At 38.2% G+C, this 21908-nt stretch overlaps 1 protein-coding gene across 1 annotated transcript; it reads right to left on the bottom strand.

Moving 5' to 3' along the window:
• Nucleotides 1-1313: 1313 nt before the first annotated feature.
• Nucleotides 1314-21870, bottom strand: LOC121976099. The gene is made up of 8 exons (XM_042528103.1): nucleotides 21472-21870; nucleotides 21314-21378; nucleotides 21105-21203; nucleotides 8662-8709; nucleotides 8491-8560; nucleotides 7159-7230; nucleotides 3516-3647; nucleotides 1314-1760 (listed from the first exon to the last, which is right to left on the bottom strand). The coding sequence occupies exons 1-8, from the start codon at nucleotides 21667-21669 to the stop codon at nucleotides 1617-1619; spliced, it is 828 nt and encodes a 275-aa protein (XP_042384037.1). The 5' UTR covers nucleotides 21670-21870; the 3' UTR covers nucleotides 1314-1616.
• Between the last annotated feature and the right edge of the window lie 38 nt (nucleotides 21871-21908).

Here is a 21908-nt window from a genome sequence, read left to right as displayed (position 1 = left end):
CACTAAGTTATTGTTGTAACAACTTACGAACTATCAACTTATCAAAATCACTTGCAAAAAATCATTTCAAGCTTAATCAAATCCACTATTACAGTCATAGTTGTTGTGAATGTAATTATAATTAAAGTATCTATGCTTATAATTGCTACGACATTATAACATAACGATTGTAAAAACATTCACATCTTTCCCGTTGCCAATTTTCACGAAATAATCACGTGCGTCCAAATCAAAAGAAATATCCGAACCACTTTGCATGCGTCCATCTCCAAGTTCGAAGGCCAGCAGGCACAACGGTGAAGTGAACCTTTCAAACCCCCAAAGCGAACAAAATCTAACCTTCAACACCACCCTAGATCCCAACGCATCGGCTATGTTAAAGGTCTATACGACGTCATGACAGCTCCTCAACATAAACGCCCTGCGCGACCACAAATATCCTAGCGTCCTTCCCGACTAACTCCCGATGACAAACGTCCCGCCTGATCACGGACGTCAGCTCCCGAACACAAACATCCCAACCGACCACAGATGCCAAGCAAAGCTCCCTTGAAACAAAAGCGAGAAACAACATTCGAAGGCGTCAAGGGAAAGGAGGGGTATAACAAGAACGAGATGTGTTTTTTAAATTTTGAAACTATAATTACTAAAATAAAATACCGTAGTAAAATACCGGAGACTATAACATTCAATGTTTTTTTTTTTTACTTTTTAGTAAAATACCGTATTATGACAAGTATAATCATGATCTACCCCTTTATTTGCCGTCCGCAAGGCATGATGCCACGATAAGACATCCAGATTGTCACCCAGATATCTACACACTCGCGGTTCGATCCCCAACTACGACGTATTTGTAAAAATTTTTCTTCAAATGAAGAACGCAATCAAAGAATGTTAGACGTCTGAGTTGGCTGCCGCGTACGTTTCTCAATTTATCCTGATGATCGATGAAAAACTTCCGTGAAACCGGACCGATCACCCCAGAGATAGGACTAACTAGGATTATCATTTTTATTTTATTTTTTATGTACCATATCAACTATTATATATATATATATATATATATATTAAAATGAGCTATTATATATATATATATTAAAATGAGCTATTATGTGATAGAAGTTTTTAAACTCATCAAAATTCATTATTTGTCCATCAAACAAAAAGAGAGTATAATGTGTGCACACTTATATAAAAAATTTGATCAAAATAAGAATATAAATAGCATACCAAAATTAAAAACATACATAGAATTTGGAACGCCCTAGGAGGAGAAAGACTAGTATAGGCTACAATTTCAGGCATGAAAATTCTGTAGAAAAAATGAACAATTTTTTTAAAATAATAATAATAATAATAATAACAACAAAGTAGAGAAATTATGCCCCCTACCCTAACAAGTTCAGGGAAAGGACATCGAAACCAAGTTTTAAAATTTGAAACATAGTACAAAGCGAAACTAGGAGAGGCACAAAATTGTAACTTGAAGATATCCAAGAACATGCGCCTGACAATGCAGAATATGCTCCTAACTTGTTCCAGGAATCTCGCCGGAGCTTTAGACGTGAGCTTCAGTAAGTTTTTCAGCTCGAACAAAAGAATCGACCTTGATACTACTGAGCATTTTTGTACTTCTTAATGACATTCATATCGAGGTCATATGTTTGGCAGATGATAGAGAGAGAGGAACAACTGATGCCGTCATTGATAACTTGCCCATTCAAAAGTCTCTCCAGATCTTTAGACGGTTGCAAAAACTGCTTGAAAAATATCTCAGATTAAACTAGGCTTTGCAAAATGATATATGCGAATTAAATCAAATTTTGAAGAAAATACTACAGAGCACGGAAAGCACAATCTATTTTATGTATAATCTATCTTCAGGTAAGTTTTAAAACCCCATCTAGTCTTCTTCAACCAAAGATACATGGAGCCAGAAGCTTGGACTATAGGAACTAAATTGGATGTATCAGCTAGATATTACTCGCAATAAAACAAGAACACAATATACCTGATTTTGAAATGTTAGAAATTGGAAATCATCCAATATTGGCAATTAAAAATCAGTGAAAGCGCCCAAAATATAATGCAACTTGTATAAAATGATTTAATCGTGGAAACATGTAGTACTTCTGGACCAATATCATAAAATTATTTGTGTATATATATGAATGATACAAAAAATATGCAAACCTGTTTTGTTTCTTTGTTTATACTTTTGTTACATTTTCCAAGATGCCTAAAATTTACTTGCATCTCCTTGGTAATAGATAAAGAGGGAAGAGACTAAAGAATAGACAAATGAAAAAACAAAAAAGTTCTCAAAGGATTACTGTCTTATGGTTCTTCTATTCAACACAAGAAAAAGAGGGACAGCCTTATTTCTTGTATCGTCTTGCACCAAAATAATAGTTATTTTTTCTCCTATTCATCAAAGATTTTTTTAGCTAACAAACCCCGTCTAACTCACTCAAAAGATTTTTAATCTAAGATCTCAAACTTGTAATGCAGAAAAATGAAAGACTATCCACCTACAACTGATGCTTCAAAAATTATATGTTAATATGCAATCAAGTCATTTCATAGTATATAGTAATGCGCAATCAAGCCACTGCATAGTGCATGTAAGCAAGAGCATATTAACGTCATTCTTGTGTCATCTCATATTGAAAGAATAATTTTTTTCTCTTACTCAACAAATGTTTTTGTAGGTTGACGAACCCCATCATTTTCCATAAAAAAATTATTTGAGATCTTAATTCTCCTTATTGCAGAACAAGATATGTATTGTATATAAAGGTTATAGGCAACGAAGTCATTACATAGTGCATATAGAGTAATGAAGATCATATGTGGTCAGTATTAAAAATATGCTAAAAATATATTTTTATTAATTGAAATGGTATAATACATATAATAATGTAAAATAATCTATATATCAAACTCCTACTTCCGCATTGAGAATAAATTGTCAAACATATGATCTAAAACAAATAATATAACTATAATATCAATCACCAGCCTCTTGCAAAGCAAAGTAAGATTACATACAATAAATCCTTCCCCGAACCTCATATTGACAGGAACTTCGTGCACCGAGCTGTCCTCTTTTTTTTTTTAAAATATCAATCAGCAATGTAGAATGCCCGATATATAAACAATATGTACAATTTAAAGGTGTTTTATTGCTTGCAAAAATAGGTATTTTAGTAAACACAAATTACAAGTTGATGGTATAAGTTGACGATTTAATATATTATACGATTGACATACATATTTTCTTTACATGTGATGTCATTAAGTATTTTCAATATAATTAATGATAATTTGTTTATAACCACATTATGCATCTACACATGTCTGTAGTTTTTTTCAACACGTACTACCTATATATAAAAAAAATGGCAGCTCGGTGCACGAAGCTCCCGCCATGCGGGCTCCTATATATATTTGGTAAAAATCTTGAGCCGCTATTTTACACAAGGTATGATAAAAAGGGGCAAAATTCATACCCACGGAGGTGAGAGAGCATCTTCATAGCTGGTGTTTAAATCATCGCCGTGTCCACTTCCTTTCTTAGTGGAATTTAGTGAACTCCATGATTTTGAATTATCTGAAACCAGTAGCATAAGTCTCTCACTTCCCTGGTACAGGGAAATAGTTGTTAGAGAATTAAAAACATATTAAAACATTGTAAAATCAAGGACTGTGATCACATGACTCGAGATTGAAAAGAAAGAGGACATAACCACAGGAAAAGATAAATTGAATATCCATAAAAAAATGTAACCAGAATCTATCATAACATGTGTATTTTAAAAGAAATTGGGTGGCATTGGGTGTGATGTGCAGTGATTCAGTGATAATGGTCATTGTTGCTTGCATTATCAGTTGTAACGGTTATCAATTCCAACCTAGGAATGGTCAGGTGGTAATAGGATGAGATCATAAGATCCTACAACTGAAAAAAGATGGGAAAAATATATTTAACATTTATGATTTAATGCATTAATTAACATCTAATTTTACTACCAACGATTCCAAGTTGCATCAATCTAATATTGAAAACTATAATTAGAATTATTCATATATTAAATGTATAAGCAATGAATATAATTGTGAAGGTGTAACATTTTTCATGTGGCACATCTGCATGCGGAATGATAGTGACAAACTATAAAGGATTATTCTTCTTAGAAATTAAAATAGGATTCTCTTAACATCAGAAGCTTTCTTCTATGATAAAAGTCTAAAATGTGGCCTGCTTTCAATGAATGCCAAGATTTAACAAAGAATAAATATTCCATGTCAGTATACAGAAGGATGTCAAAGTTGTCGGGACCAATATTCTATGTGGAAATAGGTAATGCATGACCCAAACACATTCTCATCCTACCCGAGATCTGATTCGTCTTGTCAAATTTGGATCAAGACTCAGAGGATCACAAAGTACAAAGTTAGACAGCATAAATTGTAATATCCTACCCAGGCCAACTGACGTGTACAAGTATTACCAGTGAGCCTAGCTAATTCATTTTTGTCAGATGGAAATAGAGCTTTGCTATTGGAGGAAGAAACAGAAGAGTGCAGAGGGAAATAAATAAGAAGAAGAAGAAATAAAGGAGCCAATGCTTCTTGTAGAAGTTGAGTTGTTTTTAGAAGTAGAAGTTGGGTTCGGAGTTGAGTATGAGATTTTCAGTGTTTTTACTCATGAACAATAATTATAAATAGTAATTATGAACAGAACTATTGAACAAAAACATTGTTTGTTGTTTTTGGGTTTATGGTGATTCTAAGTCAAGGGGGAGGATACCTTATTTTTCTTATCCTAATATTAATCTGTTTACTTCCATTGAGCCTCATCTGTAAAGGATTTCACGTCAACAATTGCCCCGGTTATCTACGGGATTTTAGGCTGAATGTCTTCATTACTTAGTCTACACAGGACTTATCTGGTTATGATTCTACTTATTCCTTATATTCTCATCAAGGTACTTAGACAAGGACTAAGGAAGTTTTATGAGATTAGTTTTTTGGAAAGTGAATCAAGGCAAAGCCTTCTTTGACTTAGTATAAGAAGTTAGTTCTTCATAAGATAAAGCTTTTATTGAAATATGCGAAAAGCTTAGAAAATGGCAAACCGTGCTTGAATGGAAAGTAGATAGTAGCTAATTACAAGACTTGCATAAGGAAAATTAAAAGACATTACATAAACATACTTACATAAAACTTAAATTACACTGGCACTGAAACACTTGCACTTGCTTCGTCTACTTCAATTGGGATGCCGGGATGGCCTTTTATAGGGCATGTTGGAGGGGAGGATTGCTTAGAAGAGAAGGAAAGAGGATCATGAGTTGTCTTCGTAGTGAAGAAGAAAGAGGGGGACAGAGAATAGTGAAGATAAGGTGTCAAGAAAATAGAGAATGAAGTCAAGATAGTGGAGCCTAAAACCACTGCCAGAGTAAAGTTGTTGTCACTAAGTAAAGTTGTCGATGGAGAATAATGTTCCATGTCGTCACTGCTTACGTTTTTTGTATGATAACATCGTTGCTTACGTTTTTGGTATGATGGCATCATTGCTTACACCGTCTTCGGGTTCCATCATGTTGTCCAAGTTTTGTTCTCCAATGGAGTCTAGTGATAGGGCTTTGGAGCTGGTGGCTTGGGCATGAGTATCATCTCTGGTTTGGGCATCTAAATATGTTGTAGCACATCTGGCTGAGCTGGCCAGTTTCTTGCCCATCCATTTTTCATTTTTCTTTCTATAGTATTGGCACAGAGTCTTGTGTTGAGTAGTAAAATTGAAAGAAAGGAATTCTATACCCATGTCTTTGGGACAAAAACAGTTGAAAAACTAACAATTCAATTTCTGTAGTTAAACATACACTCCCAACAATACGGAGTAAATCAACATAGACAAGATAGACAAAGAAGAAGGCCCAATAGACCTGCTCTTTAGGACAAACCCAAGGTTAGGCCTAAGAAAACTTATTATCTAAGAAAAAATAGAGTAACCATACCTAAACAAAGACAAACAAGTTAGACGGTTTAAACCCAAGAAAACATATGCAAATACCATCACATGTTTTACATGGGAGGTGGGGGCCCTGAAAATTTTCCACCAACCATCAGGGTAAATCCCAATGTGCTGGCAACGGGCAACCCAATGACCCATGTTTGTCATCCCATGGGAGGAAAATGATCTATGTGCTACAGCTGGGAATCGAATTGTGGGTGCTTCAGAGACGCCATCCTACCACTGCACCATAGCACGGGGGTAACTTACCTCTATTATTGGGTCTTAACTCAAAAGCAGTAGAAGCATTGTGCACAATGACATCATGTGGGGAGAGAAAGGAAGAGTCTCTAGGTTACAGGAAGAGGAATTGGGTGGGATTTAATAATTTAGGCGGGCTTAATAAGGTAGGACATAAAAATATGTATTACTAATACAAACTAAGATTAATTATTACCTAGATCTAATATCAAAAGAATAATAGATTAATTTTAGATATGTTAATTATTTAACTTATGTCAGATTAATATTAATCAATATTTTTTCTACATACATTAATAATTACTATAGGACATGTTAATAATTTTTATGACTTGTGTCCCCCATATTCATATCCAAAACTCTTTTCAAATAACCATGTTCCCCCACTTTATATAATCATGACCAACATCTAAATCCATACCCATGTTGGAGTCTGAATAAATAGACAACATATGTGTACAAGGAAATACTCACCTTTGAATCTAAATTAGCAACTTCTAACAATAATTGAATAGAAATTATACGTCACACAAAGGATATTAAACCATAGTAAATTCAGGAATAACTTCAAGGCATACAATTCATAACCATTTATCCGTAGTAACAATGAATCAAACCACTTAATATAATTAAAGAAGCATAACTTCATGATGCTTTTGTAATTGGATAATAATACAAAAAGTTTACAGAACCTTTGTATGTGTACTTTCACTTTATAGATTGTGTGGGTTGTTGACGAAATGATAATATACATAAAAGCCTTTAAGAAAGAAAAATATACCTTTTAACAAGCAACTGTTGGATAACTTGCATAACAAGATGAAAATGAAAATAAATAGTAAAAATCTCATACAAGATGCTACTGGTGATGGTACCTTGAGAGCTCTCCAATGAGAATAAGCACGAAACAAAACCCAGAAGAAAGGTACGTTAGGCAATGGTAGAATCTGCAAAATAGGCATAAGAAAAATCATAGCTATCATTCATGGTTAATCAGCGTCTTATGTATGTGTCCATTAGGTTCAGAAGCAATCCTGGTTCCTCATTTAGCTTTACTAGAAATCCAAAGCACAATCTGAATCTGACCATTGCGTATTAATTTAAATTGTAAATGCAAGCATACAAACTAGAGTAGCTAAATCAAACATGTGAAAATAAATATTTTACATTAACTACCTTCTGCCATACTTCAAGCACATCACTTGGTACTTCCTTTACAGCCAATCAAACGAGGAGAATTTTAAGTCATAAAATTACCTACAAGCCACCACCTATCAAAAATCCTTAGCAACTAATCCTCTCCATATTTTATTGTCAAACAATATCTGGAGTAACATATGCATCGCAGACAATGAAACATTAATCCTCTCCAACAGGTATAACTATTTGCTTTCCTTCTGAATTTGGGTAAATGATATTCAAATAATAAGGTGGTGGCAGAAAATTGTACATGGCATTAAACCTTGTTCAGAGGAGCCCACTTCCATAGAAGCCAACATTGTTACAATCTAGGAAGGTTGTGGCAAGAATATGGGTGATTTACTGCCACCAATAGGCCTCATAAGTGGATGACAGTGGAATTACCACAGGTTTTAATGGATTCATTGCCCGCACAAGGGTTCAAGATGTGAAATTTATTGTAGGAAGAAAATATCATCTGGCGCAAATAAATTTTGTGTTGCATTAAAGCTCAATGGTAATTTTCTATCAGTCAATCTTGCCGAATTGTAATGTTCCATCTGATGGAATTACATGACGGTAAGTTCTTCGTGATATAGTCTTGTAGAAAATGATAAAATACATATAACTTGCTAAACAATTGAAACAAACACGACTTGAAGACGAAAGAAAGGTATTTCACCAACAATATTTAATCCCACGAGTAATTAGGATACTTTTTTCCTTCTACAGTTGTGTCCATAAGAATGAAGTTTACAAATGAATATCATACTGATGTATCGAGTGTAAATCATATGCAAAGATGAACAAATTTTTTGCCATAATACATCGAGTACAGCAATATCATGTGTTAAATGGAACCACTAATGTTCTTAGTACGCAAAAGTAATTCCTAGAGACAAAGCAAGGTCACTTTGAGGACATATCTGTGTCCGAGTAACCTTTCTTTTTAAACTTGTGGATTTATATATGATATTAAACCGAATAAAAAATAAAAAAATAAAAAATCAGTTTCACCATTTACTTACACTGAAAACAGATATAGCTGGAAGTAAAGCAATAGAACCATACAAAAATCTCCTGTGGACTGCACATCCCCTGATTTCAGTTGATATCAGCAAGTAAATAAACCAAAAAAAACTGTTAACCGAGCTGTAGAAGCTTTAACTGTGATAATTACAGAAGAAGATCATGCGAACCTCATAGCTATATGACGCAATCTTCGACGTACAAAACGTGGGTTTAGACTGCAAATAGAAACAGCATAACAATAACTACCTATAGAACTGACAAACTAAATATAAATCATAGACAGAACACAAGGAATTTAATAGTGAAAGTAGGAATGTAACACAAAGTGGATGACAAAAGGGACGTTGAGGAATAACTGCATAATTTATTTTATGTTCCAGCAATATTAGAAGCAGACATCATTTCAGTAATATTCAGAATTAGGTTAAGCATTTTCATTTGCACAATGGGTGTAAATACTACTTCTCCAGGGGCCTATTTATATGAAGTAAATTTACTCAATGGGTGTAATTACTACTTCTCCAGGGACCTATTTATATGAAGGAAATTTACTCAGAGCTGAGGTAGCCTAGACAGCTAGTCGGGATTTAACATTTGCAGTAATTCTCTTGCAAATGTCAACTCATTCCCAATATGATACCGTCAATAATTACCCACAGTGGCAAAGTCTATCTCCAATGAATTTCAAATTAAAGATAGTGCACGTGTAAACTTTTACAATTGTACAAAAGTCCTGCTGAAGACAATATACAAAATCCTTCTGTTGTAGGTAACTCTACCTCCCTCTTGCAAGCTATGCTGGGATTGAGGGACTAAGACCTCTGATCAGTCATGTACTGTCGTCACATTAAGCCTATATATTCTTATCAATGACATGTATACAGTCTAAGTTCAAGCAAATTTATTGGAATTCCACAACTGGCCAATGTCCAACTACATGGTTCAGCCCATTTCACTTTACCAGATTAAAAAGAATAGCTCTCGTGCACGGCATTTTTACAATTGTTGCATTTGAATAATGATACACTGATGTGGACGTCTTTGTTGGACGCCACTATAATTGGAAGCAAATTACTAGATTGGAATAAATCTGCTACTACCTAATTTGACAATTTGAAATAAATCTACTACTACCTAATTAGCTACTGAATAAATCTGTTACTGCCTATTTGGTTACTGTCCAAATTCTGCTACTGCCCAAATTTGCTACTGTTATAAGTAGAAATAAATAAAGCGCATTTATTTATTTGATTCCTTATTTCCTTTAGGGATTGTCTTTTCCTTTTCTCCTTGAATAGTCCATGTAGTTAACTTCTTATAAAAGGAGTGTTATTATCAATGAAGAGATGGAAGAAAAATTGAGTAATTGGGACTCTGTCTAGGACGAGTCTTTCATCCTCTCTTTCCTCCTTACGTGTTGCATGACCAAGTACGGATCTGGATCTCGACCTGTGACTCGATCATATACTCGAGATCATATTAACTAGGTATCAGAGCCGATCATGAGTGACACGGATCCGATCGCATCCAAACTCGATGACTTCATGGAAAAATTAACCTCACATCAACAAGTTTTTATGGAGCAAATCACCTCCCGTCAGCAAGGACTAGAAGAGCAGATTGCCGAGATTTCCCGTACAGTTCATGTTAGACGACAACCTTTGCCCAGTGCCCATTGCAGACAGCCCGACCAGCGCAAAGTATAGCCCTTCTAGAGGCTCGGGGGTTAGAGACGGCCAACTAGCGACACCATGGCTCCGCGATACTCAAAGATGGAGTTCCCCACCTATTCTGGAGAAGGGGATCTGCTAAGCTGGGTTAAAATGTGCAAAAAATTCTTTACCAACCAAAGGACCACAGAGGTTGACAAGGTTGGCCTCGCTGCCTTCCACTTGGTAGGGGAAGCCCAACTTTGGTTTGATCAGATAGAGCAAGAAGAGCCAGAGATGATTTGGAAGCAGTTCAGAGACCACTGTCATATCTGCTTTGGCCCGCCTCTAAGCAACAACCCTTTGGGAGAGCTAGCAAATCTGAAGCAGACAGGCTCTGTAGAAGACTACCAGCGCCAATTTCAATCTCTCCTCGCCCGAACCTCGGACCTCCGACCCCGACAACAGGTTGACTTGTTCACAACAGGGCTAGTTGAAGATCTTCGTATTGACATTGAGCTACAGAAGCCTGGAAACCTGGGCATTACAATGAATATGGCCAGGGCATTAGAACAGAAGCAATGCTTCTATCGAGGCGGGTGCCCGCTGCGTACAAATTGGGGCGGAATCACATCCAAGTTCAACCCTAGCAGTGGAGGCCCTCCTGTAGCAAAGGCCAAGGCCATAGGAGACAACAGCAAAGGGACTCCACCTACCTCATTCTTCAAGCGTCTATCCCGCGCGGAGATGGCAGAACAAAGAGCTAAAGACCTCTGTTTTAATTGCGACGAGTCCTACTCCACGGGTCACAAGTGTAAGCGCCTATTCTGGATTGAAGTACCGGATGATGACAGTAAAGGTGAGGAAGAGGGGGAGATGCACCCAGAAATTTCCCTCCATGCTATCAGTGGGGGTTAGAAACTCATAAACAATGTAGTTGTTGGCCACATCACACGGGATACCTGTCTCCGTATTGATGGATTCAGGAAGCACACACAACTTCGTGCGTGAAGGGCTAGTGCCGGACCTGAAGGTGGAGATTCAAAAGTGACCGGGACTGAAGGTATGTGTTGCCAACGAAGAGCGCGTGCCAAGCTTAGGCCTCTGCAAGTCAGTACCCCTACAGGTGGGCAAAGATACCTTCTCTGTTGATCTCTATATGCTTCCATTAGAGGGGTTTGACATGGTTTTGGGAGTTAAATAGCTGCGCACCCTAGGCCCCATTATATGGGACTTCCGTTCCCTGATGATGAAGTTTGTCCTGGCGGGCAGGGAGGTCCTCTGGCGTGGTCACCCGTTGGAATCGAAGCCGGGTACAGCCATGATACGCAACGAGGAATTCATGGGAAACAAACTGGAGTCATTGCTTGAGGATTACGATGACTTATTTCAAGAACCTGCAAGCCTCCCTCCACCTCGAAATTGTGATCACCGTATCAGTATCACGCTCTTGCCAGGATCCGCCCCCATGGTGGCCCGCCCTTACCGCTACCCGCAGCTGTAGAAGGATGAGATCGAGCAACAATGCACCCAGATACTCATCTAGGATATCATCCGCCCTAGTAAGTCGCCTTTTTCGTCATCAGTTCTTTTGGTAAAAAAACAAGATGGCTCATGGTGTTTCTGTATCGATTATCGTGAGCTCAACAACCGTATGGTTAAGGACAAGTTTCCCATTCCAATAGTGGAGGAATTACTTGACGAGCTCCATGGGGCGCAGTACTTCACCAAACTAGACTTGCGCTCCAGATACCACCAGATTCGGATGGACCCGAGGGATATCGAGAAGACAGCCTTCCGTACCCACCATGGACACTTTGAGTTCCTGGTCATGCCGTTCAGCCTCACGAACGCCCCGTCAACCTTTCAAGCACTAATGAATGAAGTCTTCCAGCCATATCTACGTAAGTTCGTTTTGGTTTTCTTTGATGACATCTTGATCTACAGCCCACGAGGGATACTCACTTGGGACATTGTCGGCTTGTCTTTGAATTGTTAAAGGCTAACCTTTTATTTCTAAAAAAATCCAAGTGTTCCTTTGGTCAGTCCCAAGTATCCTACTTGGGTCATGTTACCCATTCCCGAGGGGTCGAGGTGGATCGCAACAAAATCCAAGCGATTGAGGAGTGGCCCAGACCTCAAACTTGCAAAGCTCTCAAGGGATTTCTCAGACTAACAGACTACTACCGCAAATTCATCCAGGCTTACGGGCAAATCACAACCCCTCTCACGAGTCTTCTTAGGAAGAATGCATTCCAATGGTCCTAAGAGGCTGAAGAGGCATTTGGGTAATTAAAGAAGTCCCTATCAGAAGCACCAGTGCTTAGTTTGCCTAATTTTTTCGAAGAATTTGTAATGGAGTGTGACGCTTCAGGGAGTGGATTTGGAGCAGTTCTTCAACAACTAAGGCACCCCATTGCTTTCTTCAGTCGAAAAATAGCAGAGCATCATCTCAAATTAGCAGCATATGAACGAGAACTCATTGGTTTGGCCAAAGCCGTTATCCATTGGAGGTCGTACCTGTGGGGTCGTCACTTTCTGATACAAACAGACCACTATAATTTGAAGTACTTGTTGGAGCAGCGCATCACCACATCACCCCAACAACATTGGATTAGCAAGCTAATGGGCTTCGACTTCTGGGTGGAATTTAAGGCGGGCCATTTGAATCGTGCCACAGACGCCCTCTCTCGCTGTCACGAGGAGGAATCTATTATAATGGCTCTTTCTATTCCCTGTGCAGATATCTTTGATAAGATACGAAGCGAAGTGAACTCTAATTCTGAGCTATTCGGGTTACTACGCCGAGTTCAAAGTGGAGAGGAGGGGCCCGAGTGGGAAACTCGGGATGGCTTAATCTTCTACAAGGATCGGGTTTTCCTTCCCGGCAAATCTCCGCTGCTTCCCACAGTGATCGCAGTTTTTCATGAGGCGGGGCATGAGGGGATACAGAAGACATTACACCGCCTTCGTGCCGACTTCTATTGGCCAGGTATGAAGCGGGATATCTTGACCTTTGTGCAACAATGTGTTACCTGTCAGCGCAACAAATGGCAAAACTTGCAACCAGCAGGTCTACTTCAACCTCTTTCCATCCCCTAACAAGTATGGGCAGACATCTCCATGGACTTTATTGAGGGTCTTCCGAAGGTGAAGGGTAAATCAGTCTTGTTTGTAATTGTAGACCATTTATCCAAGTATGCTCATTTCATTCCCCTAGCCCATCTGTATACAATGATCTCAATGGCTGCGATCTTCTTTACTGAGATATTCCGCCTCCACGGAATGCCTGAATCTATTGTCTCTGATCGTGACAAGGTTTTCCTTAGCTCCTTTTGGCGGGAATTGTTCCGACTTTGTGGAACCAAGCTATCTTTTTCTTCAGCCTACCACCCACAAACTGATGGACAAATGGAGGTGGTTAATCGTACCATTGAAATGTATCTACGTCGCCTTGTTGGGGATCAACCGCAGAAATGGCTTGAATGGCTTCCATGGGTTGAGTATTGCTACAACACATCTTTACATACTGCTTTGGGGGTTACACCATTTCAGCTAGTGTACGGACGAGAGCCCCCTCATCTCCTATCTTATTCTGGAGGCTCTACTTGTGTTGCTACAGTAGATCGTGCCTTGATGGAGAGGGATGAGGTGTTTCAGGTGGTGAGGGCACGTTTACTGCAATCCCAACAGCGGACCAAATTGGCTTTTGACTCCTCTCACCGTGAATTGAGCTCTGCAGTGGGTGACTGGGTCTGGTTGCGCCTACAGCCGTATCGTCAACTATCGGTGGCTGACCAACGTCATCACAAGTTGCTTCCCAAATATTTTGGTCCATTTTAGGTGGCGGCACGCATTGGGTGTGTTGCTTACAGACTTGATTTACCGCCTGATAGTCGCATCCATGATGTTTTTCACGTCTCATTGCTAAAGCCATATAAGGGCTCTCCACCAGATAATGCGGGAACCTTACCTCAGATGTGTGAAGGCCAAGCTTTACTTGTTCCTAGACAATTCTGCGCAGCCATCTTAACAGAGGGACACGGGAGTACTTAGTGCATTAGGCAGGTTCCTCAATTGAAGATGCTACTTGGGAACCGGCCGAGAAGTTTCTCTCCATCTACCCAACCTTCGAGCTTGAGGACAAGCTCAACGTCGAGGAGGGGAGTGATGATGTGGACGCCTTTGTTGGACGCCACTATAATCGGAAGCAAATTACTAGCTTGAAATAAATCTGCTACTACGTAATTTGACAATTTGAAATAAATCTACTACTACCTAATTAACTACTGAATAAATCTGCTACTGCCTATTTGGTTACTATCCAAATTCTGCTACTCACCAAATTTGCTACTGTTATAAGTAGAAATAAATAAAGCGCATTTATTTATTTGATTCTTTGTTTCCTTTAGGGATTGTCTTTTCCTTTTCTCCTTGAATAGTCCATGTAATTAACTCCTTATAAAAGGAGTGTTATTATCAATGAAGAGATTGAAGAAAAATTGAGTAATTGGGACTCTGTCTAGGACGAGTCTTTCATCCTCCCTTTCCCCCTTACGTGTTGCATGACCAAGTACGGATCCGGATCTCGACCTGTGACTCGATCCTATACTCGGGACCATATCATACACATATTGATATGAAAGCATTCCACCCCGCTGGCAGTTTTTCAACACAAAGCAACTTAAACTATAATTTCTCCAAACAATCTTATTGTATGTAATGTCACCAAAAACTGTGAGCCCAATGGAATGATATATGGGAGCGAGCGCATGGAGAATGTGTGTTATAGCAATGAGTCCACTCAAAGATAGTGGGTTGCAAGTGAGGTCAGATTAACACAATGAAGGCAATGCTAAAGGCGTGGTGGTGGTGGTGGTGGTGGTGCATGGATAGATGCACAGAAGTGGGCCCTGGTACCAAATCTCATACAAAAGTGGATCAAAACTCACATGAGCTCTAATAAAAAATCAATAAAGCATGACAATATACCAAAACTCACACAAACCCGAAACCACTTGAGGCAACACAAAGGATAATAATCTTAGAAAAGAAGTATCTCACACACACAAAAAATGAGAACTCAGAAAAAGGAAATTTTATCATGCACATATTGTTCTAACATGGAAGGATTAGGGTTTCCTTTAAAGACAAACCCAAACAAAATTGAAAATAAACTAAAAAATATTCAAAAATAATAATAATTTTAAACATAAAAGGACCCAATTAGAAGGGGAGCCTTGGCGCAACAGTAAAGTTGTTGTCATGTGACCAAAAGGTCACTGGTACGAATCTTGGAAACAGCCTCTTGCAAAGAGTAAGGTAAGGCTGCATACAATGGATCCTTCCCCGGGACCCCGCATGGCGGGAGCTTCGTGCACCAGGCTGCCCTTATAAAAGAACCCAATCAAACTAGGAAATAACAAAATTAGAAATGAGGAAAATAAACCAAACTAAATTAAACTTCTACCATAACTTAAACTACAATTCTAACCAACTTGGAGATTACTTTACAGATTTATTCTCCTAAAGAAGAGAACCTATAAAAATAAAAGTCTTACAGATCTAAAACTTCTGAAACTTAAAATTCCACACTAGCATTATTCTTTCCCATTAAGGAGAATCTACTCCATAAGAGTTGACACTATTTCTGGTCGTTTTCAATCATAAACAACAATTGCAACAACAGTTCCGTTCAACATAGTTTCTAACTAACTTTTGTACTGCATCACTATGTTCTTCAATTTTGTTTTTTTTAAAAAAAAAACATACTCAAAGAGACATTGTAGCTATCCTATCAAGCCAATTTTGTTGCCACCTCAGCAAACTAGCTTATCAGCAAGATGGACATCAACGAATGCAACTTGTTTGTAAATTGTAATGTAAGTACTGGATGTCATAGTTCTGTAGCATGCAGTGAATGTAGAGGATAAAGTGATCGCGTAATTAATCAAGCTTAGAGGTACTAATTGGTCTATGTAAGGCACATGACAACATAGACAAAGATAAAAAGATGAAATAATCCTGTTCTCATTTCACAAACACTAGGTAACTGAGATTGCCGAACTCTCTCTTTAATCAATGAACCACAGTGAACACAAGTAGACAAGAGGATAGATTGGCAGGAGTTATATCAACCCATCAGACTAAAATAATGTCTGATAAAAATAAAAACAGAATATTAAAATTTGTTAGCCTTTTAAGAGTCTAGCTTGAACTTTGGTTGGTAACTTGGCTAAAACAGGTAAGTTCAAAGAGATTTGACTAAGCTAAGTTAGAAGAAGGTTTAATTCGCCTAAAGAATAGAAATTAGATGAGGTAAAATTGGCAAGGTGAACGAGAGGAGATGATTTTGGTGGTTTAAGGTGGGTCTAGTGATTAAGATTGTAGGGTGAACGCTTTGATCACTGGTTGATAGGATGAGATGACTAAAGGGGGACGATTCATAGGTAGGAAAAGTGAATACAAAGCTCTGAATTGATCAGAGGGAGCTCATCTACCCCTCAAGAGCTTTTTTCTCCTCCACATGTGGACCTTTCTAGAGAGCAACAGGGAGATCTATAGATGATGTTGGTAGAGCAGTAGTCTCAAGAAGGGGCTGTGACATGCTGAACTTCTTTTAACCTTCTACTGTAAGTCCACAGTGGTCAATGATTTATCTCTCAATAGAGGAGGATATGGAAATAGGCAATAAAGTGGGAATGTGAAGCATCACTACAATAGACAAAAGAAATGATAAGTTGGGAGAGAAAACAATGGACTCAATTCAAAGTATAGACATAATAAATTAGGAAAGTAGCAATGGCCTTGCCACATGCAAGAGTAGTCAAAAATGATACACTTGATAAACCTGGAAGATAATTTCTCTCTAACAGTTTCACAAATTCACTGGATGTTAAGTAACATCTTTGCTGCACTAGTCTACAAGAAAGAATGACGACCTTAAAAATCAGCTTGTAGATATGAGCATAGTTCTCCCTAAGTACAGATGTTGAGAAGTGATATAAGAAATCATGAGGGGGAAAGAGAAATCATGAGGGGGAAAGAGCGGTGAAGACAATTTCAACGTGTTGGTGAAATCATGCCCCTAAGCGTATAGCATGTGATTTTGATGTTTGGGCTAACTTTAAGTTATGAGATTCTTGTCATCCCACATGTGTGTCAAGTATGCAGGTGGTATTATAGGCACAATTGATGAAAATCTAAGTAGCTCGATTAGGATCAACCACTTTGTAGAATGAAGTCCTAGCAAGTCAGAGATGCTAAGTAGGGAAGACGAGGAGTCTTTAAGCATGGAAGTCTCTACGAAGACCTTTTGGCAAATGGTAAGCTGGAGGTTCAAAGAAATCCTCAATGGGCTCCATACCATTGGAGAACACGTGGAGAACCAAGACCTCATCAATCATGTTCATTCATGGTAGATGCCTAAAGCTATCAAGGAACCTTTCTTTAGTTAAGTAAATTAACTCTTTTGTGAATTCGAATTTCATAAACAAGCTAATAGAGTCAAAAAAAAAAGAAATTCTTGCAGAAAAGAGGTCAAAGAAGAAGAAGAAGAAAAGAATGAGACCAAATCCGAGTTGGAGTTCAAAACCAAGGCGAGGGGATATCTCTACTAGTGAGATGGCGAACTTTATGAAGAAGATGGTGAGGAAGAGTAAAAGGTATAATAAAAAGGATCTAAAGTAAGATCTTCAAGGATTCAAAATAGGAATGTAAAAACACAGGTAAAACAAAGCCAAAAACTAGTGCTACTTGAAATAGAAAAGGTCATTACAAGGTGGACTGCTTGGAGCTTCAAAACAATAGAAAACACAAAAGAAGGCCCTCAAGTACACTTGGGATGGCTCATCATCCTTAAAGTCCTCGAATGAAGAGCTTTGTTAGGTGACATGGCACATGACATTTATGGCCATTGACAATGGAGTGGAGGATTCAACCACAGGAGCAAGGGAAAAGTTTCATGTAGCAGGGAGGAAGCTTCGTTATGCAAGGAGTCATCGTCTAGCAACAATGAGGTAGTATTTCCTGACTGCATAAACTATATAAAACTATAGCATATTTGACTAGTTTTTGGGCTCAGCCAAAGGAAAAGGTCAAGTCACTCAAAAGGAAAGGAACTTAAGGTCCTTAAGGAGGAGACCCCCTCATCTACTATTTGCAAGGATCAAGAGGGAGTTCATCGTAAGTTGAAAAACTTGAGGAAGAGAATTCCTCTTTGAAATTTTAAATAAAAAATTTGAGAAAAAGTTTGCAGCAGTTCACATCAAGCTCCAAGTATCTTGATATCATACTTGGGAATCAATGGGTTGGCTTTGGCTACAAGACAAAGCAAAAGGAAGTCACTTATGAATTCTTAATTTGTAGAAACATGTCATTAATGCCTAAAACCGCCACTAAAGACATTTCTAGCACTAAAATTGTTAAAGGTTAGGTACCTAACCATTGTTTAATTAATGTTATTGGACCCAAAAGTTTGGGTACAAAAACATTTATTTTTTGTATTTAAATAGGCACAAGTCAAGGAGGAGCACTCAGATGATTGGTTCATGGAAACAAGTGCTCAAGGCATATGATCGAGGATGCAAGGAAATTCATATCCATCAAGTCCAAGGATAAGGGAAATGTGATTATAGTAAGGATCTTAACCTAACAACATAGGTAACATCGAGTTTTCTCAAATTTTGTCAATAAAAGAGTTTTATTAGTAGAGGGAATGAAGTTTAATTTATTAAGTGTGAGTCCATTATATGATATCATACAAAGTTAGCTTCGCTCAGCAAAATGTTTGGCAAAACACAATGAGCTAGGTACCATCATGTTAGTAGGACATAAGAAGGACAACATCTATAATATCAATTTTTCTTGCATTACTAACGTTTCTACCATCTCATATTCTCATGTCGTGAGAATAAGAAGGTTGATTGTGGCCATGGTTTTAAATAGCGCCAAATAGCGCGCTATTTCACACTACGATCAGCGAACGCTACATAGCGTTCGCTGATTAGCGATTGTCCCGAATAGCGTGGGCTATTCGAGACAATAGTGTCGATAGCAGACGATAGCGTGCGCTATCTTACTTAGCGACCCATAGCGTGCGATAGCTTGGGCCGCTAAGTCCCAAGCTTCAAGCAACTAGGGCAAAGGCAGAGGCGCGGGGCGGAGAAACTAGGACAAAGGAAGAGGCGAGGGGCAGCAAAACTAGGGCAAAGGCAGAGGCGAGGGGTGGCGAGGGACGGCGAGCGGCAAGGAACAACGAGGGGCGAGAGCGGCGAGGGGCGGCGACAAGAGGTGAGGTTTTCTGCTTCCTTTTCGTTTTCTTGAATTGCTTTTAGTTCGATTAATTTGTTCGGTGAAGTTTTTATAATCAACCCTCAACAGTGTTTTTTCCTTTCGATTTTGCTTTTCTTTAACTTTTAAATTTTTATAATCAAACAGTCAATTAATTAATTATTCTGATTTTTTTCTTTTGTTTTTCTAAGATTTTGATTGTATATTTGGAATTTGCAATATCTACAAATTTGTCAAAAAAAATTTAAAAAAAAAATTAAAAAAAAAAGATATTGGTTAGAAGTATTGTTATCAAAAGAAGGGGGGAAATCTGTTCGATGCAAATTTTGTCACCATATATCAATGGATGATACTGATTATTTTTAGATTATGTTGTTTTAATTATAAGACTTTTTAAATTGTTGTTTTGGTTATGTTGTTTTGGTTATAAGCCTTTTTAAATTGTTGTTCTTGGATATTTTATTATTTTGGCATGTAATGAATTATTATGATTAATTTTAGATTATGTTATTTTTATTTTACTTATATAAGTATAGTTTATTTTTTAAATTTAAAAATTGGCATGCATGAAAAGCTTGCGCTATACGTTTCGCTATTTACGCTACTCGATGAAAAGACAAAAACGCTATGAACCAACGCTACGCGATTTAAAACATTGGTTGTGGCATAGGATGTTGGCACACACCAACATGAAACAAATTGCAAAAGTGGACAAGGTGGAGATGGTAAAGGGGCTTGCCTAAGATTTGGTACAACAAGGACAATTGTACAATGCATGCCAAAAAGAAACAAAAAGGAAACAAAGGTCACTCACAAAGGTATAAATATAACTAAGACATCTTTACCGCTTAAACTTATTCACATGGACTTGCTTGATAGTCATAATACTAACTCATACAATGGAAACAAATATTGTTTTATAATTGTAGATGACTATACTAGATACACTTGAGTGCCCATTCAAAATGCATCAAATATAAAGATAAATGAAGAACCCAAGTATCAAAATATTAATAACAAAGACAATTTGTGGGGAAAAAAAAACATTTTCTTCTCCATGTAGCTCTATTAAACTTGAGTCAATTCACATATTGTGATATAAAATAAATAATAAGCGGAAAATAACATAAAGTCCACTTTGCTATCTCTGGGCTTTTATTGGTAAAAAAAGGTATCATTGCTCGAAAAGAAGGTGGAAGAAAATAATTGTTGAAGCAAACAGAAATTAAGAAAGTGTCGCTTGCTCCAAAGAAAATTGAAAAAATGTTAGGAAGTTCTAATTAATATAAATGTTGTAAGCTTCAAACATAAAGAGAGTAGCAGAAACTCAGCACAATTATAGTGGTCCTTAAGCAGGTCCTAACAAGTTAATATATGACTTCTCCTCACATCAACATTTGCAATGGAGGTGACTGAAAAAAACCTTAAACCTTGAAGGAAAATGGCGTTCAGGGAAGACCCTATAACACATTGTAATTTAACTGATTTGTTCACAATTAAGTTTAACACATCTTGGAACTATGGTCGAGATAGTTTTGCTAAAGATGCAGAGATGATATTGAAACTTGTGTAGCAATTTCATGTTGACCTTACTGGCAGAAAATAGGATATGCATCAACGTTATACAATTATCAGATGGAGCAATAATACATAGGCGTTTGAGAGCTTACTTCGCAGGGTATGTTACTTCCACTTGTTTAATGTCTTTAGAAACAGACTTCAAAAATATCTCTGAAGGCTTTACTCCCGATAACAGCCGCGACCCTAAACTGAAACAAATAACACCGCTCCATACTCCGCACACAATCTAAAAAAGGAAAAGAGAAAATCTATGGGATGCAACAGAGAACAAGCATTTTGTGGAATCGAGAAAGGGTACCTGTGTAATCTGCTCTTTAGGGTTCCAGCTGGAGCCTTTTCAAGACCAATCCATGCGCGATTCATCTGAAACGAAACAAAAAAGTAATGGTTAAAAAAGAGTACTTACCAAAGAAAGCAACTTGGAACCAAATGGGTAGTGTGGAGCAAGAACTGAACTTTATCGGCGATAAAATCGACGACGAACTCTGCTCTCGCCTGGGCAGAGCGGCCGCCATCGGAAGAGATCCTTTTCCAGAGATCCCGCAGTGTAGGCACTGGCTGCAACGAAGCGTCGGCGCCAGAGGCAGCCTCATTGGAGAGTCCGAAGCACCAATTCCTCCCCTTGACCGGGAAGACCACCAGTCGAGCTCTCATGCTCCCAGATAATCACCACCCGGACCCACCAAGAATTCGGGATTCTGAACCCGGACTGTATCGAAGAGTAGCAAACCCTAGCGGAGCAGATCGCCGGGGACGGCGTGCAACGATCTGTCGGCGGAAGGGAAGGCGGCGCGCTTCTGCTGTGGAGACCGGCCGGTCGGTTCAAGAGTCGGAGTCCGTATGATCCGACGACTTTATACGGCTCAAGTTAAAACCTCAAATCAAATTTAGAA

Source organism: Zingiber officinale, chromosome 4B, assembly GCF_018446385.1.
Source record: "Zingiber officinale cultivar Zhangliang chromosome 4B, Zo_v1.1, whole genome shotgun sequence".
Taxonomy (NCBI): Eukaryota; Viridiplantae; Streptophyta; class Magnoliopsida; order Zingiberales; family Zingiberaceae; genus Zingiber; species Zingiber officinale.
This window is presented reverse-complemented; position numbering and strand designations above follow the sequence as displayed.

Coding starts and splice junctions, on each gene's coding strand:
- LOC121976099 (XM_042528103.1), bottom strand. CDS start 21,669: ATGAGAGCTCGACTGGTGGTCTTCCCGGTCAAGGGGAGGAATTGGTGC. Junction 8,710..21,104: donor GAAGTAACATACCCTGCGAA/GTAAGCTCTCAA, acceptor TTCTATTTGCAG/TCTAAACCCACGTTTTGTAC. Junction 8,561..8,661: donor TTGCGTCATATAGCTATGAG/GTTCGCATGATC, acceptor AACTGAAATCAG/GGGATGTGCAGTCCACAGGA.